This window comes from Ranitomeya imitator, chromosome 1 (genome assembly GCF_032444005.1).
Source record: "Ranitomeya imitator isolate aRanImi1 chromosome 1, aRanImi1.pri, whole genome shotgun sequence".
In the NCBI taxonomy this organism is placed as follows: Eukaryota; Metazoa; Chordata; class Amphibia; order Anura; family Dendrobatidae; genus Ranitomeya; species Ranitomeya imitator.
In genome coordinates this window covers 345707858-345727716 of record NC_091282.1, presented here as the reverse complement: position 1 = coordinate 345727716, position 19859 = coordinate 345707858, and the positions used below count along the sequence as shown (strand labels likewise).

At 42.9% G+C, this 19859-nt stretch overlaps 1 protein-coding gene across 1 annotated transcript in view; it reads left to right on the top strand.

The window, feature by feature from the left end:
- Positions 1–19859, top strand: part of RHBDD3 (rhomboid domain containing 3) — a 67572-nt gene that overhangs the window by 5496 nt on the left and 42217 nt on the right. Inside the window, exon 2 of the mRNA XM_069759972.1 lies at positions 12286–12451. Coding sequence (XP_069616073.1) covers positions 12286–12451 — 166 coding nt within the window. The remainder of the gene's footprint in view (positions 1–12285; positions 12452–19859) is intronic.

Below are 19859 nucleotides of genomic sequence, written 5' to 3'. Positions count from 1 at the left end.
AACCGTAAAAATAAAAAATCATATTTTTTCACAAAAATTATATTTTTGCCCCCAATTTTTTATTTTTCCAAGGGTAAGAGAAGAAATTGGACCTCAAAAGTTGTTGTCCAATTTGTCCCGAGTACGCTGATACCCCATATGTGGCAGTAAACCACTGTTTGGGCGCATGGGAGAGCTCGGAAGGGAAGGAGCGCCGTTTGACTTTTCAATGCAAAATTGACAGGAATTGAGATGGGACGCCATGTTGCGTTTGGAGAGCCACTGATGTGCCTAAACATTGAAACCCCCCACAAGTGACACCATTTTGGAAAGTAGACCCCCTAAGGAACTTATCTGGATGTGTGGTGAGCATTTTGACCCACCAAGGGCTTCACAGAAGTTTATAATGCAGAGCCATAAAAATAAAACAAAATTTTTTTCCCACAAAAATTATTTTTTAGCCCCCAGTTTTGTATTTTCCCTAGGGTAACAGGAGAAATTGGACCCCAAAAGTTGTTGTCCAATTTGTCCTGAGTACACTGATACCCCATATGTGGGGGGGAACCACCGTTTGGGCGCATGGGAGGGTTCGGAAGGGAAGGAGCGCCATTTGGAATGCAGACTTAGATGGAATGGTCTGCAGGCGTCACATTGCGTTTGCAGAACCCCTAATGTACCTAAACAGTAGAAACCCCCCACAAGTGACACCATTTTGGAAAGTAGACCCCCTAAGGAACTCATCTTGATGTGTTGTGAGAGCTTTGAACCCCCAAGTATTTCACTACAGTTTATAACGCAGAGCCATGCAAATAAAAAATATTTTTTTTTCCACAAAAATTATATTTTAGCCCCCAGTTTTGTATTTTCCAAGGTTAGCAGGAGAAATTGGACCCTAAATGTTGTTGTCCAATTTGTCCTGAGTACGCTGATACCCGATATGTGGGGGGGAACCACCGTTTGGGCGCATGGGAGGGCTCGGAAGGGAAGGAGCATCATTTGGAATGTAGACTTAGATGGATTGGTCTGCAGGCGTCACATTGCGTTTGCAGAGCCCCTAATGTACCTAAACAGTAGAAACCCCCCACAAGTGACCCCATATTGGAAACTAGACCCCTCAATGAACTTATCTAGATGTGTTGTGAGAACTTTGAACCCCCAAGTGTTTCACTACAGTTTATAACGCAGAGCCGTGAAAATAAAAAATCTTTTTGTTTTCCCACAAAAATTATTTTTTAGCCCCCAGTTTTGTATTTTCCCAAGGGTAACAGGAGAAATTGGTCCACAAAAGTTGTTGTCCAATTTGTCCTGAGTACGCTGATACCCCATATGTTGGGGTAAACCCCTGTTTGGGCACACAGGAGAGCTCGGAAGGGAAGGAGCACTGTTTTACTTTTTCAACGCAGAATTGGCTGGAATTGAGATCGGACGCCATGTCGTGTTTGGAGAGCCCCTGATGTGCCGAAACAGTGGAAACCCCCCAATTATAACTGAAACCCTAATGTAAACACACCCCTAACCCTAATTCCAACGGTAACCCTAACCACACCTCTAACCCTGACACACCCCTAACCCTAATCCCAACCCTATTCCCAACTGTAAATGTAATCTAAACCCTAACCCTAACTTTAGCCCCAACCCTAACTGTAGCCCCAACCCTAACCCTAGCCCTAACCCTAGCCCTAACCCTAACCCTAACCCTAGCCCTAACCCTAGCCCTAATGGGAAAATGGAAATAAATACATTTTTTTTTATTTTTCCCTAACTAAGGGGGTGATGAAGGGGGGTTTGATTTACTTTTATAGCGAGTTTTTTAGCGGATTTTTATGATTGGCAGCCGTCACACACTGAAAGACCCTTTTTATTGCAAAAAATATTTTTTGCAATACCACATTTTGAGAGCTATAATTTTTCCATATTTTGGTCCACAGAGTCATGTGAGGTCTTGTTTTTTGCGGGACGAGTTGACGTTTTTATTGAAAACATTTTTGGGCACGTGACATTTTTTTATCGCTTATTATTCCGATTTTTGTGAGGAAGAATGACCAAAAGCCAGCTATTCATGAATTTCTATTGGGGGAGGCGTTTATACCGTTCCGCGTTTGGTAAAATTGATAAATCAGTTTTATTCTTCGGGTCAGTACGATTACAGCGATACCTCATTTATATCATTTTTTTATGGTTTGGTGCTTTTATACGATAAAAACTATTTTACAGAAAAAATAATTATTTTTGCATCGCTTTATTCTCAGGACTATAACTTTTTTATTTTTTTGCTGATGATGCTGTATGGCAGCTCGTTTTTTGCGGGACAATATGACGCTTTCAGCGGTACCATGGTTATTTATATCTGTCCTTTTGATCGCGTGTTATTCCACTTTTTGTTTGGCGGTATGATAATAAAGCGTTGTTTTTTGCCTCTTTTTTTTTTTTTCTTACGGTGTTTACTGAAGGGGTTAACTAGTGGGACAGTTTTATAGGTCGGGTCGTTACGGACGCGGCGATACTAAATATGTGTACTTCTATTGTTTTTTTTTTTTATTTAGATGAAGAAATGTATTTATGGGAATAATATTTTTTTTTTTTTTTCATTATTTTGGAATATTTTTTTTTTATTTTTTTCACACATTTGGAAATTTTTTTTTTTACTTTTTTACTTTGTCCCAGGGGGGGACATCACAGATCAGTGATCTGACAGTTTGCACAGCACTCTGTCAGATCACTGATCTGACATGCAGCGCTGCAGCCTTCACAGTGCCTGCTCTGAGCAGGCTCTGTGAAGCCACCTCCCTCCCTGCAGGACCCGGATCCGCGGCCATCTTGGATCCGGGGCTCGAGCAGGGAGGGAGGTGAGGAGACCCTCGTAGCAACGCGATCACATCGCGTTGCTGCGGGGGGCTCAGGGAAGCCCGCAGGGAGCCCCCTCCCTGCGCGGTGCTTCCCTGCACCGCCGGCACATCGCGATCATCTTTGATCGCGGTGTGCCAGGGGTTAATGTGCCGGGGGCGGTCCGTGACCGCTCCTGGCACATAGTGCCGGATGTCAGCTGCGATAAGCAGCTGACACCCGGCCGCGCTCCCCCCGTGAGCGCGGCCGATCGGCTATGACGTACTATCCCGTCCAGGGTCAGATAAGCCCAGGGCACCTCGACGGGATAGTACGTCTAAGGTCACAGAGGGGTTAATAAAAAAGTATAATTTTATTGAAAAAAATAATAAAAATAAAAAATACACAAAGGAAAAACAAACTACAATACTACACAAAATTATAAAGAATATATTGAATGAGGAGACCAGATCCACATAGTATAAGAGATACTAGAAAAGGACATAACCTTCCAAAGTGCAAAAATAGATGGCATAACATAGGCCATCTACCTCAATAAAGTGCATATGCATACATAGTAAGTGGTCTAGCCTATGCCAAACAAGTGCATAAAACTCTGGAAAAATACTAGTACCAGTGTAAAGATGATCTGTGACCCTCAAAGACTCCAACGTACGTTTCGCCAAAGTGGCTTTTTCAAGGAGTGAAGAGAAAGTGAAAATGGAGTGTGTTTTAAACATAGCTCCAGCCAATCACATGGAGTAAAAATGATCATGTGAGCAATAAAGAAGAAAAATATAATAGCCCTACAAAAATATATATAAAAATATATGGGATAAGAAGTTTCACTCATTCATATATATCCTCAAACAATATGCACATAATAATAAATAGAATAACATCTGAACAGAGCACAGTATACGGCGAAACCGGAAGTGACATAGAAATTAACATAAAAGGACATAAGGTTAAAAGCTTTACAAATGAGAACAATACATGTTCTAAAACAGGTCGATCCTATTGAATGGTACAGCGCTGTGAATAAACTTAAGAAAACATAGAGAGAGAGCGCATTATGCGGCGAAAACCGGAAGTGACATACTGGGTGCAAATTAGCATATGTAAACAGTAATAGAATGCCCCGCAAACCAGCATGGGGTATAGTCTGCCAGTGACAGGTCCCCTAAAGGAGCAAAACGCCACAGATCCACATGTAAATTTCTGACACCGGACAATTACCGTCAGACCGGAAATGACGTTCCGCGGTCCATACTCACAGAGCGGAAACGCATAGCCGCGGCCATCACATGTGGCATAGTATGGTAACCTGGCAACCCGTAAACGAACGCCCACCTCCAGTAAACCCCGCCCACAAAAGGTAACAGAACGGCAGAGCACAATATCCTAATAGCCCGGGAGGGCACGCCTCCAGAATACCCCGCCCACCAAAAAGTGACAGTGTGGCGTAACCAAATACCTAGCAACCCGGGAGGGGACACCTCCAATATACCCCACCCACCGAAAGTGACAAAGCCCTAGTAAACGCCCCGTCCATATCACAATACCCTGATAGAAAAATACTAAAAGTCAAAACCGTAAGTAACGCCAAAGGGGCATATAACTATATCAATAAGTCCCTAGTAAATAGATACACATTTAATATGGATTTCCATTTGACCATGTGCACAAGCGGAACCGCATGGCCGCTAATGAACAGACAAATAGAATCGAATATATAACAAATATTATAATAAGAAAAAATAATAAATACCCACTAAACAAATTAAATAAATAAATAGTGCAGTGCAACACACGTGCGAACGAGTGAAAAAAGATAATAATAGTAAAACATTATATTTTATTTAGATACAGAAATAAAATAGCAACAACAGGACGATTCCATCCAATATCCCAATCAGATCTAGATATCAAAGAGGACCTGAAATTAAAAACAAGAAAGAAAAAGAAAAATATTAATAAAAACTTACAAATAAGCACTAAAAGACATTTGTTCATTGAGGCCATGGGGTGCCAGGGTATTCAATCTGTAAATCCACTTGGCTTCGATTTGGGCCAACCTCCTCTTGATATCACCACCTCTAGTATTCAATATAATATGGTCAATCCCTATAACCCTCAATAAAGAGCTATCGCACTGATGGAACAGCTTAAAATGTTTAGGCACAGTTTTGAGGGATTGGATGTCAATGGCTGTTTGCGCTGCTTTAATATCTAAAACATGCTCCCTAACTCTTCTTCTTAGTTCCCTGGAGGTCAAACCAACATATTTCAATTCACAGGGACAACTAGCGCAGTAAATCACCGCAGTAGTGGTACATGTAATAGAGTGGAGGATGTTATAGGTCTTATTCCCATCAGCACTGGAGAACACAGTACACCTTTCAATGTTGGGGCATGCTACACAGGAGCCACACGGACGGCAGCCCCATTTAGGGCCCCGTGATCCAAACGGATTAACATTCTTTTGGTTCACATAATGACTATGTACTAACGAGTCCTTAATGTTTGGTGACCTCCTATAGGTAACCGATGGTTTGGATGGAAGGTATTGCGCAAGAATAGGGTCCAATTGTAGGACCCTCCAATGTTTGGATAAAATGTCCCTCACCTCATACCATCTGCAATTGAAAGTTTGGATATACCGTACCTTGTCATCGTTCCCATTTTCCAATCTCTGTTTATTCAATGCTTGGGAACGATCAGTGCATCTTGCTCGCCAGTAAGCCCGTTTAATGCATCCTGAGGAATATCCTCTTTCAGTAAATCTTGTGCTCAAATCTCTACTTTGCCTCTCAAAAGAAGATTCATCAGAGCAAATGCGTCGCATCCGTAGAAACTGTCCCACGGGTATGCCTTTAATAAGGCTTTGTTGATGTGACGAAGAAAAATGAAGAAGACTGTTTGTAGAGGTCGGTTTCCGGAACACGTCTGTATGTATAAATCCAAGTTCATCAACTTCCAACAGAATATCCAAAAATTCCATGTTTGATCTTCCTGCCTTATACGTCAAACGCAAGTTCAAATTGTTGTCATTCACATGGCCCATAAAGATCTGTAATTCTTCAAAAGAGCCCTGCCAAATAAACAAAATATCGTCAATGTATCTTCCCCAGTATTGCACTCTATCAACCAAAGGGAGAGGTTCAGTAATAAAAATCTTCCTCTCCCACAGCCCCAGGAACAAATTTGCATATGAGGGCGCAAAGGCCGCCCCCATTGCTGTTCCCTGGAGCTGTAGGAAAAATTTCTCATTAAAAATAAAAAAATTATGAGTGAGTGCAAACTGGAGAAGATCCACGATAAATGAAGAAAACTCACCGTCCTCACTGGACATCTGAATGGCAACAATTTGAACTTGCGTTTGACGTATAAGGCAGGAAGATCAAACATGGAATTTTTGGATATTCTGTTGGAAGTTGATGAACTTGGATTTATACATACAGACGTGTTCCGGAAACCGACCTCTACAAACAGTCTTCTTCATTTTCCTTCGTCACATCAACAAAGCCTTATTAAAGGCATACCCGTGGGACAGTTTCTACGGATGCGACGCATTTGCTCTGATGAATCTTCTTTTGAGAGGCAAAGTAGAGATTTGAGCACAAGATTTACTGAAAGAGGATATTCCTCAGGATGCATTAAACGGGCTTACTGGCGAGCAAGATGCACTGATCGTTCCCAAGCATTGAATAAACAGAGATTGGAAAATGGGAACGATGACAAGGTACGGTATATCCAAACTTTCAATTGCAGATGGTATGAGGTGAGGGACATTTTATCCAAACATTGGAGGGTCCTACAATTGGACCCTATTCTTGCGCAATACCTTCCATCCAAACCATCGGTTACCTATAGGAGGTCACCAAACATTAAGGACTCGTTAGTACATAGTCATTATGTGAACAAAAAGAATGTTAATCTGTTTGGATCACGGGGCCCTAAATGGGGCTGCCGTCCGTGTAGCTCCTGTGTAGCATGCCCCAACATTGAAAGGTGTACTGTGTTCTCCAGTGCTGATGGGAATAAGACCTATAACATCCTCCACTCTATTACATGTACCACTACTGCGGTGATTTACTGCGCTAGTTGTCCCTGTGAATTGAAATATGTTGGTTTGACCTCCAGGGAACTAAGAAGAAGAGTTAGGGAGCATGTTTTAGATATTAAAGCAGCACAAACAGCCATTGACATCCAATCCCTCAAAACTGTGCCTAAACATTTTGAGCTGTTCCATCAGTGCGATAGCTCTTTATTGAGGGTTATAGGGATTGACCATATTATATTGAATACTAGAGGTGGTGATATCAAGAGGAGGTTGGCCCAAATCGAAGCCAAGTGGATTTACAGATTGAATACCCTGGCACCCCATGGCCTCAATGAACAAATGTCTTTTAGTGCTTATTTGTAAGTTTTTATTAATATTTTTCTTTTTCTTTCTTGTTTTTAATTTCAGGTCCTCTTTGATATCTAGATCTGATTGGGATATTGGATGGAATCGTCCTGTTGTTGCTATTTTATTTCTGTATCTAAATAAAATATAATATGTTTTACTATTATTATCTTTTTTCACTCGTTCGCACGTGTGTTGCACTGCACTATTTATTTATTTAATTTGTTTAGTGGGTATTTATTATTTTTTCTTATTATAATATTTGTTATATATTCGATTCTATTTGTCTGTTCATTAGCGGCCATGCGGTTCCGCTTGTGCACATGGCCAAATGGAAATCCATATTAAATGTGTATCTATTTACTAGGGACTTATTGATATAGTTATATGCCCCTTTGGCGTTACTTACGGTTTTGGCTTTTAGTATTTTTCTATCAGGGTATTGTGATATGGACGGGGCGTTTACTAGCGCTTTGTCACTTTCGGTGGGTGGGGTATATTGGAGGTGTCCCCTCCCGGGTTGCTAGGTATTTGGTTACGCCACACTGTCACTTTTTGGTGGGCGGGGTATTCTGGAGGCGTGCCCTCCCGGGCTATTAGGATATTGTGCTCTGCCGTTCTGTTACCTTTTGTGGGCGGGGTTTACTGGAGGTGGGCGTTCGTTTACGGGTTGCCAGGTTACCATACTATGCCACATGTGATGGCCGCGGCTATGCGTTTCCGCTCTGTGAGTATGGACCGCGGAACGTCATTTCCGGTCTGACGGTAATTGTCCGGTGTCAGAAATTTACATGTGGATCTGTGGCGTTTTGCTCCTTTAGTGGACCTGTCACTGGCAGACTATACCCCATGCTGGTTTGCGGGGCATTCTATTACTGTTTACATATGCTAATTTGCACCCAGTATGTCACTTCCGGTTTTCGCCGCATAATGCGCTCTATCTCTATGTTTTCTTAAGTTTATTCACAGCGCTGTACCATTCAATAGGATCGACCTGTTTTAGAACATGTATTGTTCTCATTTGTAAAGCTTTTAACCTTATGTCCTTTTATGTTAATTTCTATGTCACTTCCGGTTTCGCTGTATACTGTGCTCTGTTCAGATGTTATTCTATTTATTATTATGTGCATATTGTTTGAGGATATATATGAATGAGTGAAACTTCTTATCCCATATATTTTTATATATATTTTTGTAGGGCTATTATATTTTTCTTCTTTATTGCTCACATGATCATTTTTACTCCATGTGATTGGCTGGAGCTATGTTTAAAACACACTCCATTTTCACTTTCTCTTCACTCCTTGAAAAAGCCACTTAGGCGAAACGTACGTTGGAGTCGGAGTCCTTGAGGGTCACAGATCATCTTTACACTGGTACTAGTATTTTTCCAGAGTTTTATGCACTTGTTTGGCCTAGGCTAGACCACTTACTATGTATGCATATGCACTTTATTGAGGTAGATGGCCTATGTTATGCCATCTATTTTTGCACTTTGGAAGGTTATGTCCTTTTCTAGTATCTCTTATACTATGTGGATCTGGTCTCCTCATTCAATATATTCTTTATAATTTTGTGTAGTATTGTAGTTTGTTTTTCCTTTGTGTATTTTTTATTTTTATTATTTTTTTCAATAAAATTATACTTTTTTATTAATTTTGTTATCTTTGCTTTATGTTCACTTTGATATTGGTTCTATATTTGATGGTGGACATTAATTCACTAGGGTGAATTTTGTTGTGTATTTGATTTTTTTTTTTTTTGGCAACAATGCCAAACGATATGTTTGGCGTAAAGACAACACAGCTCATCATCCTGAACACACCATCCCCACTGTCAAACATGGTGGTGGCAGCATCATGGTTTGGGCCTGCTTTTCTTCAGCAGGGACAGGGAAGATGGTTAAAATTGATGGGAAGATGGATGGAGCCAAATACAGGACCATTCTTGAAGAAAACCTGTTGGAGTCTGCAAAAGACCTAAGACTGGGACGGAAATTTGTCTTCCAACAAGACAATGATCCCAAACATAAAGCAAAATCTACAATGGAATGGTTCTCAAATAAACGTATCCAGGTGTTAGAAGTCCAGACCTCAATCCAATTGAGAATCTGTGGAAAGAGCTGAAAACTGCTGTTCACAAACGATCTCCATCAAACCTCACTGAGCTTGAGCTGTTTGCCAAGGAAGAATGGGCAAGAATTTCAGTCTCTCGATGCACAAAACTGATAGAGACATACCCCAAGCGACTTGCAGCTGTAATCGCAGCAGAAGGTGGCACAACAAAGTATTAAGTTAAAGGGGACAAATAATATTGCACGCCCCACTTTTCAGTTTTTGAATTTCCACAAAAATTTAAAATAACCAATAAATTTCGTTCAACTTCACAATTGTGTCCTACTTGTTGTTGATTCTTCACCAAAAATTACATTTGGTATCTTTATGTTTGAAGCATGATATGTGGGAAAAGGTTGAAAAGTTCCAGGGAGCCGAATACTTTCACAAGGCACTGTATGTGCAGAGTATGGAGGGCACTGACATGTTTGCAGAATATGGTGGGCACTGAGATATCTGCAGAGCATGGTGGGCGTTGACATATCTGCAAGGTATGGTGGGCACTGACATCTCTGCAGGGTATGGTGGGCATTGACATCTCTGCAGGGTGTGGTGAGCATGGACATCAGCAGCGTATGGTGGGCACTGACATTTGCATAGGATGGTGGGCACGGATATCTCTGCAGGGTATGGTGGGCACTGACATCTGCAGGGTATGGTGGGCACTGACATCTGCAGGGTATGGTGGGCACTGACCCACCACACCCTGCAGAGATGTCCGTACCCGCCACACCCTGCAGAGATGTCAGTGCCCGCCAGGAAGTAAAAATCTACCCCTGGAGGTGCTAACATAACAAAAGACCCTTACCTACTGAACCCCTGCCGATCTCCTGGGTTTCTCCTCAGTTAGGGGGCTTAATGTGATCACTACAGCCAATCAATGGTCACTGACTGGCTGCAGTGGTCACCTAATGTCCCATGCGAAAAGAGGAAGCCAGGAGAATGTTGAGAGACTCCGAATGCAGTACGGCAGGAGTTGGGGAATCCAGTAGCTGAGACTATGTCTGATTTTTTTTTTTTTTATATTAGAAAGAAAAGATGACGCGGTCTTTATAGAGTGCTAAGGCAGGAGAGGTTGGAGGCAAAATATATTATTAAAAAGGCGCAGACCTTTATTAATCCACAACACATTTAAACAGCGGAGTGCTGTCTTCATCAGGTGGCATGACCATAAAACAAAAGGAAGTGACATGTATAGGGGAAACACCAATGGAAAAAGGACAATCAATTGATTTTGCTCCCTGGCATTTTAAGGGTTCTGTGTGTGTTAGTTAACACACACAGAACCCTTAAAATGCCAGGGAGCAAAATAAATAAAAAAAGCACAATAAAAACAAATACTAAAATACGGTAAATAAAAAATAATTAAAAAAAAGGGCAAAATATATATGAAAAGACACTGAATAAAAATTATCTGCATGCAAAATTATACTAACTAACAACATTATCTATCGTCAAATTTAACCCTCCAGGGGCCAAAGTGCCTAATTTGAAAATCCAGTATTATTAGGACCCCTTTAACACGTTAGTTATACTGCTTGTTGAATGCAGTAAATAAAGACCCCCAAAAAACTCAGAAAATGACAGAATTGATTTAAAAAAAAAAAATTAATATATGAAATGTATCCCAAAATGGCATCATTTATCTCTTCTCACCAAAGTCAGTTTTACCTTACTGACCAGACCAAATTGTTCAAATCTGACTTGTCACTTTATGTGGTAATAACTGGATTGCTTCTACATATCCTGACACTGTGTTTTTTTGTGAATGTTGTACTTTATGATAGTAATAGGTCGATAGGATTTGCATTTATGAAAATGTGAAATTTGCTGAGAGTTGAGAAAAATGTGCAATTTTCTAAATTCGAATTTTTATGCCCTTAAGGCTCGCTCGCATGGCCGTCAATTCTGTCATGCGAAAGAATCGGGCCAATTTTACCCACCCAGCACAAACTTTGTGAGTGTCAGTGCTCTGTGCTCCGATCCTCTCACATGAAAGAATGGCAGCACAGGTGCGGAGGAGACGGAGAAAGTAATTTCTCCGTTTCCTCCATTGCCGGCGTCCGCAGTAATCGGACTGCACATGGATGACAGCATGCCAAGTTTTTTATTTTTTTTTTTTTTTTACTGTCTTCACTGTAGGAATTAAATAGTGTGATATTTTATAGCTCAAGACTTTTCGGATGTGGTAATACCAAATACACTATGAGTACTTTTTATCTACATTAAAACAAGTGTTTTATTGCAGAAACTTTTTTTCTGATTTTTACATCCTGTATTGGGTTTTTTATATTTCAACAATTTTTTTAAACTGTTTTTTTAATTTTATTTAGTCCTTCTATGGAACTTGAACATTTTGTAGTTGAATTGCTGGTGTAATTTAATACCCTGCAATACTTAAAGGGTATATCCGGGGCTTTTATTTTTTCACTATGGGCTAACTACCTGCCTGTGCTCTCTGCTGGCTCAGAGTAGTCACAAACCGCTCCTACCAGAGATTCTGCGGCTTCTGCTGACGTCACATTGACAGAGCAGCTGCTTCTTTTCCGGATGCTCTGTTTACGAGGTGTAAAGATCAATGTCATGCTATCGGCTGTTGTGCCCCATCGACAGATCAGTCCGTAAGAGCTGCAATGTTGACATGAAGCTGGGGTGGTCTGTGATCACTCTGAGCTAGCACTGGGTAGAACAGGCAGGTAGTGAGCAAGTATAACACCTTTAGTCTAATGCCCTGCAATACTTAGGAGAGAGAGAAGAAAAGTCTATGGGAAAATGCAGGATCGTTTTGCGGGGTGGCCATTGGGGTGAGTGAGGGATGCCCTTCAATCTCACAACCTTCTAAGGGGAGACAAACCTGATGCACTCAGAATGCAGTGATGCAAACATTAAAAATAACCTTTTGCCCTAATTTCCTACATGTTTATTGTAATCTGCTAGAATAACCATTCTGTTTCGCAGGTATTAAGGACATTTACGCTCTCCACAGAGATGCCGAGACTGATGATTAGAAAAGGACCACCAGTAGGATGCCTCTTGCTGATGCTTTTGTTGGTACTGGGGAATGTCCTTCTATCATGCAGTGACTTACTTTTGCATCTGGAAACATTACAAGAATTTTCGGATGGTGAGAAAATTAATTACGGTACACAAATTGTGCAAAAAAATTGTAATAATATTATGTTAAAGGGAGTCTGTCACCCCCAAATTCGAGTATGAGCTGTGGCCTCCGGCATCAGGGGCTTATCTACCGCATTCTGTAAAGGTACCTTCACACTGGGCAACTTTAGAACGATAACGATAGCGATCCGTGACATTGCAGCGTCCTGGATAGCGATATCGTTGTGTTTGACACGCAGCAGCGATCAGGATCCTGCTGTGACATCTCTGGTCGGAGCTAGAAGGCCAGAACTTTATTTCGTCGCTGGATCTCCCGCTGACATCGCTGAATAGGCGTGTGTGACGCCGATCCAGCGATGTCTTCACTTGTAACCAGGGTAAACATCGGGTTACTAAGCGCAGGGCCGCGCTTAGTAACCCGATATTTACCCTGGTTACCATTGTAAATGTGTAAAAAAAAAAAACAAAAACACTACATACTTACATTCCGGTGTCTGTCGCGTCCCCCGGCATCAGCTTCCCTGCACTGTGTCAGCGCCTGCCGGCCGTAAAGCACAGCGGTGACGTCACCGCTCTGCTTTACGGCCGGCGCTTGCACAGTGCAGGGAAGCTGACGCCGGGGGACGCGACAGACACCGGAATGTAAGTATGTAGTGTTTTTTTTTTTTTTTTTTTACATTTACAATGGTAACCAGGGTAAACATCGGGTTACTAAGTGCGGCCCTGCGCTTAGTAACCTGATGTTTACCCTGGTTACCCGGGGACTTCGGCATCTTTGGTCGCTGGAGAGCTGTCTGACAGCTCTCCAGCGACCACACAACGACTAAACAGCGACGCTGCAGCGATCGGCATCGTTGTCTATATCGCTGCAGCGTTGCTTAATGTGACGGTACCTTAAGGGTATGTTTCCACGTGCAGGAAACGCTGCGTGTCTGATGCTGCATAGAGCCGCAGCGTCAGACACGCAGCGTCCAGATGTTACAGCATAGTGGAGGGGATTGAATGAAATCCCGTCTCCACTATGCGTGGTAACACGCACGCGGCGGCCCTGCGACTCCGGACATGCTGCGCGTCTTTTCAGATCGCAGCATGTCCGTATATCTTGCGGCGACGCTTCGTCGCCGCAAGATATAGCACAGGGCCCTATGGTGGGGAGCGATGATCCCGGATGTGTGCTATGAACACATCCGGCATCATCGTGTCCCAGAAAGGGGGAGGGGCATACCGCAGAGCCGCTAAGCCGCTCCGATGATACCGCCGGCCATCCTGAAAGTGGACACATACCCTAATGCTGTAGATAAGCCCCTGATGTAACCTGAAAGATAAGAAAAACATGCTAGATTATACTCACCCAGGGGCGGTCCCGGTTCGGTTCTGGTCCGATGGGTGTTGCGGTCCGGGTCTAGCGCCTCCCGTCTTTATGCGATGACGTCCTCTTCTTTTCTTCCTGTGCAGGCATACTTTACCTGCCCTGTTGAGGGCAGAGGAAAGTACTGCAGTGCGCAGGCGCCGGGAAAGGTCAGAGAGGCCCAGCACCTGCGCACTGCAGTACTTTGCTCTGCCCTCAACAGGACAGAATACGCCTGCGCAGGAGCCGCGACAGGAAGACAAGAAGAGGACGTCATCGTATGAAGATGGGAGGCACTGGACCGTGACGCCCATCGGACCCGAATCGGGATCGCCCCTGGGTGAGTATAATGTAACCTCTTTTTCTCATCTTTCAGGATACATCGGGGGCTTATCTACAGCATTACAGAATGCTATAGATAAGCCCCTGATGCCGGTGGCCGCAGCTCATTCTCAAATTTTGGGGTGACAGATTCCCTTTAACCCCTTAGTGACAGAGCCAATTTGGTACTTAATGACCGAGCCAATTTTTGCAATTCTGACCACTGTCACTTTATGAGGTTATAACTCTAAAACGCTTCAACGGATCCCGCTGATTCTGAGACTGTTTTTTCGTGACATATTGTACTTCATGTTAGTGGTAACATTTCTTCAATATTACTTGCGATTATTTATGAAAAAAACGGAAATATGGCGAAAATTTTTAAAATTTTGCAATTTTCAAACTTTGTATTTTTATGCCCTTAAATCAGAGAGATATGACACAAAAAATAGTTAATAAATAACATTTCCCACATGTCTACTTTACATCAGCACAATTTTGGAAACAAATTTTTTTTTTGTTAGGGAGTTATAAGGGTTAAAAGTTGACCAGCAATTTCTCATTTTTACAACACCTTTTTTTTTAGGGACCACATCACATTTGAAGTCATTTTGAGGGGTCTATATGATAGAAAATAACCAAGTGTGAACCATTCTAAAAACTACACCCCTCAAGGTTCTCAAAACCACATTCAAGAAGTTTATTAACCCTTTACGTGCTTCACAGGAACTGAAACAATGTGGAAGGAAAAAATGAACATTTAACTTCTTTTTGCAAACATTTTAATTCAGAACCATTTTTTTTATTTTCACAAGTGTAAAAACAGAAATGTAACCATAAATTTTGTTATGCAATTTCTCCTGAATACGCCAATACCCCATATGTGGGGGTAAACCACTGTTTGGGCGCACCGCAGAACTTGGAAGTGAAGGAGCGCCGTTTGACTTTTTCAATGCAGAATTGGCTGGAATTGAGATCGGACGCCATGTCACGTTTAGAGAGCCCCTGATGTGCCTAAACAGTGGAAACCCCCCACAAGTAACACCATTTTGTAAACTAGACCCCTTAAGGAACTTATCTAGATGTGTGGTGAGCACTTTGAACCCCCATGTGCTTTACAGAAGTTTATAACGTTGAACCGTGAAAATAAAAAATCGCATTTGTTTACACAAAAATGATCTTTTCGCCCACAAATTCTTATTTTCACAAGGGTAACAGGAGAAATTAGACCACAAAAGTTGTTGTGCGATTTCTCCTGAATACATCGATACCCCATATGTGAGGGTAAACCACTGTTTGGGCGCACCGCAGAGCTTGGAAGTGAAGGAGCGCCGTTTTACTTTTTCAATGTAGAATTGACAGGAATTGAGATTGGACGCCATGTCGCGTTTGGAGAGCCCCTGATGTGCCTAAACAGTGGAAACCCCCCACAAGTGACACCATTTTGGAAACTAGACCCCTTAAGGAACTTATCTAGATGTGTGGTGAGCACTTTGAACCCCCATGTGCTTTACAGAAGTTTATAACGTTGAACCGTGAAAATAAAAAAAATCGCATTTTTTCTACAAAAATGATCTTTTTGCCCCCAAATTTTTATTTTCACAAGGATAACAGGAGAAATTAGACCACAAACGTTGTAGTGCAATTTCTCCTGAGTATGTCGATACCCAATATGTGGGGGTAAACCACTGTTTGGGCGCACTGCAGAGCTTGGAAGAGAAGGAGTGCCGTTTTACTTTTTCAATGTAGAATTGTCTGGAATTGAGATTGGACGCCATGTCGCGTTTGGAGAGCCCCTGATGTGCCTAAACAGTGGAAACCCCCCACAAGTGACCCCATTTTGGAAACTAGACCCCCCATGGAACTTATCTAGATGTGTGGTGAGAACTTTGAATGCCCAAGTGCTTCACAGAAGTTTATAACGTTGAACCGTGAAAATAAAAAAATCGCATTTTTTCTACAAAAATGATCTTTTTGCCCCCAAATTTTTATTTTCACAAGGATAACAGGAGAAATTAGACCACAAACGTTGTAGTGCAATTTCTCCTGAGTATGTCGATACCCAATATGTGGGGGTAAACCACTGTTTGGGCGCACTGCAGAGCTTGGAAGAGAAGGAGTGCCGTTTTACTTTTTCAATGTAGAATTGTCTGGAATTGAGATTGGACGCCATGTCGCGTTTGGAGAGCCCCTGATGTGCCTAAACAGTGGAAACCCCCCACAAGTGACCCCATTTTGGAAACTAGACCCCCCATGGAACTTATCTAGATGTGTGGTGAGAACTTTGAATGCCTAAGTGCTTCACAGAAGTTTAGAATGCAGAGTCGTGAAAATAAAAAAATATTTTTTTTTCCACAAAAAAGATTTTGTAGCCCCCAAGTTTTTATTTTCACAAGGGTAGCAGGAGAAATTGGACCCCAAAAGTTGTTGTCCAATTTATCCCGAGTATGCTGATGCCCCATATGTGGGGGTAAACCACTGTTTGGGCGCACGGCAGAGCTCGGAAGGGAAGGAGCGCCGTTTTGGAATGCAGACTTGGATAGAATGGTCTGTGGGCGTTATGTTGCGTTTGCAGAGCCCCTGATATACCTAAACAGTAGTAACCCCCCACAAGTGACCACATTTTGGAAACTAGACCCCCCAAGGAACTTATCTAGATGTGTGGTGAGAACTTTGAATGCCCAAGTGCTTCACAGAAGTTTAGAATGCAGAGTCGTGAAAATAAAAAAATATTTTTTTTTCCACAAAAAAGATTTTTTAGCCCCCAAGTTTTTATTTTCACAAGGGTAACAGGAGAAATTGGACCCCAAAAGTTGTTGTCCAATTTATCCCGAGTACGCTGATGCCCCATATGTGGGGGTAACCCACTGTTTGGGCGCACGGCAGAGCTCAGAAGGGAGGGAGCACCATTTGACTTTTTGAGCGCAAAATTGGCTGTCGTGTTTGGAGACCCCCTGATGTACCTAAACAGTGGAAACCCCCTAATTCTAGCTCCAACCCTAACCCCAACACACCCCTAACCCTAATCCCAACCCAATCCATAATCCTAATCACTAACCCTAACGATAATCACAACCCTTACCCCAAAACAACCTTAATGTCAACCCTAACCATAACCCTAATCAAAACCCTAAATCCAACACAACCCTAATCCTAATCTCAACCCTAACTTCAAACCTAACCCTAATCCCAATACACCCCTAATCACAACCCTAACCTTCACCCTAATCCCAAACCTAACCCTAATCCCAAGCGTAACCCTAATGCCAACCCTAACCCTAATACCAACTCTAATCCAAACCCTAACCCTAATCCCAAATCTAACCCTAACTTTAGCCCCAACCCTAGCCCTAACTTTAGCCCCAACCCTAACCCTAAAGCTACTTTCACACTTGCGTCGTTTGGCATCCTTCGCAATCTGTCGTTTTGGACAAAAAACGGATCCTCCCAATGTGCCCGCAGGATGCGTTTTTTGCCCATAGACTTGTATTGCCGACGGATCGTGACGGATGGCCACACGTCGCGTCCGTCGTGCACTGGATCAGTTGTGTTTTGGCGGACCGTCGGCACAAAAAACGTTCAATGTAACGTTTTTTTGTATGTCGCGTCCGCCATTTCTGACCGCACATGCGTGGCCGTAACTCCGCCCCCTCCTCCCCAGGACATAGATTGGGCAGCGGATGCGTTGAAAAACTACATCCGCTGCCCACGTTGTGCACAATTTTCACAACGTGTGTTGGTATGTCGGGCCGACGCATTGCGACGGCCCCGTACCGACGTAAGTGTGAAAGAACCCTAACCCTGAATTTAGCCCCAACCCTAACCCTAGCCTTAGCCCTAACCCTAACCCTAACCCTAGGCCTAGCCCTAACCCTAGCCCTAACCCTAACCCTAATTTTAGCCCCAACTGCTGTTCTCCTGCCGGCCGGCAGATGGAGACCGATGGCGGAGCAGCAGGAGGACCCAGGGACACAGGTGAGTATGGCAGGGTCCCCGAATCCCCCTATTTCTCTGTCCTCTGATGTGCGATCACATCAGAGGACAGAGAATTACACTTTGACTTTTTTTTTTTTTTTGCGGTCGCCGGTAAACAGTTAATTACCGGCGATCGCAAAACAGGGGTCGGTAAAACCGACCCCGATCATGCTCTTTGGGGTCTCGGCTACCCCCGGCAGCCGAGACCCCAAAGATTCTCCCGGGGCCGGCCGGCGGGCGCACTGCGCATGCGCCTGCCATTTTGTAGATGGCGGCGCCCACCGAGAGCCACGAGGAGCACCGGGGGAGATAGGTGAGTATCGGGGGGCTATCTGGGACCCCCTTTCTCAGTCCTCTGATGTGCGATCACATCGGAGGACAGAGAAATTAAAAAGAGATCGCGTTTTTTTTGGGTTTTTTTGCGATCGCCGGTAAACGGTTAATTACCGGCGATCGCAAATGCGGGGTCGGTACAAAACCCCCCGAATCATGTTCTCTGGGGTCTCGGCTACCCCCGGCAGCCGAGACCCCAGAGAAAATCCGACTCTGGGGGGCGCTATTCACTTTTTCCACAGTGCCGTTAATTAACGGCGCTGTGGTTTAAGTACCCTTAGCGGCCGCCTTTAAAAGGCGTATCGGCGGTCGCTAAGGGGTTAAAGGGAGGTTTACATCTGATACATACTGCCCAATCCATGGGCATTAGGTATCAGCCTGGTATGCTTTAGTCTTAAACGTTTCAGAGAAAGACATACTTTTAATATTCGCCGAGGACACAGCCGTCTGGGTGGCTAGTCGTATAGGCAGGTCCCTGGCGGCTTGTGAGGAAGCTGAAAAAGTGGCTTGTGAGCAATATTCAGTCACTTTTTTTTTTTTGCAGTGAATCTGTTCAAAAATGTTCCTTAACCCCTTTACGACCTTGGGATTTTGCGTTTCTGTTTTTCGCTTCCCTTCTTCCCAGAGCCATAACTTTATTTTTCTGTCAATATGGCCATGTGATGGTTTGGGTTTTTTTGCAGGATGAGTTGTATTTTTGAAAGATACCAATGGTTTTACCATATAGTGTTCTGGAAAACTGGAAAAAAAGTATGGTGAAATTGCAAAAAAGTGCAATCCCACAATTGTTTTTTTGGGTTTGTTTACCATGTTCACTAAATGCTAAAACTGACCTGTCATTATGATTCTCCAGGTCATTATGAGTTTGCAGATACCAAACATGTCTAGGTTTTTTTTTATTTAAGAGGCAAAAAAGTTTTCCAAAGTTGGAAAAAAAAAAGTGGAGACCCGTAGCGTCTCCATTTTTCAGGATTTTGGGTGAGGGCTTATTTTTTGCGCACCGAGCTGACGTGTATTATCAGGTTCCGCAGCAGTTGAGGTGTGTATTACAAGGGTCTGTAGCAGCTGACAAGAGATGTGTATTATGAGGTTCTGCAACTGCTGAGGTGTGTATTATGAGGTTCTGCAGCAGCTGAGGTATATATTATGAGGTTCTGCAGCATCTGAAGTGTGAATATATGAGGTTCTGCAGCAGCTGAGGTGAGAATTATGAGGTTCTGCAGCAGCTAATGTGTATTTTAAACAGGAGAACAATACGGAGCATTGATGAAAAAATATCACAAATGTTTATTTAATAAATAGTATCCAATAAAACGTGAAGTTTAACATCATTCATATCATGCAGTAACATACAAAGATGGAATGCCTGGAAATGCTGAGACCCTCTTCCCCAAAGTACCCACAGATGATACCCCCACAGTGGAAAGTAACACAACCC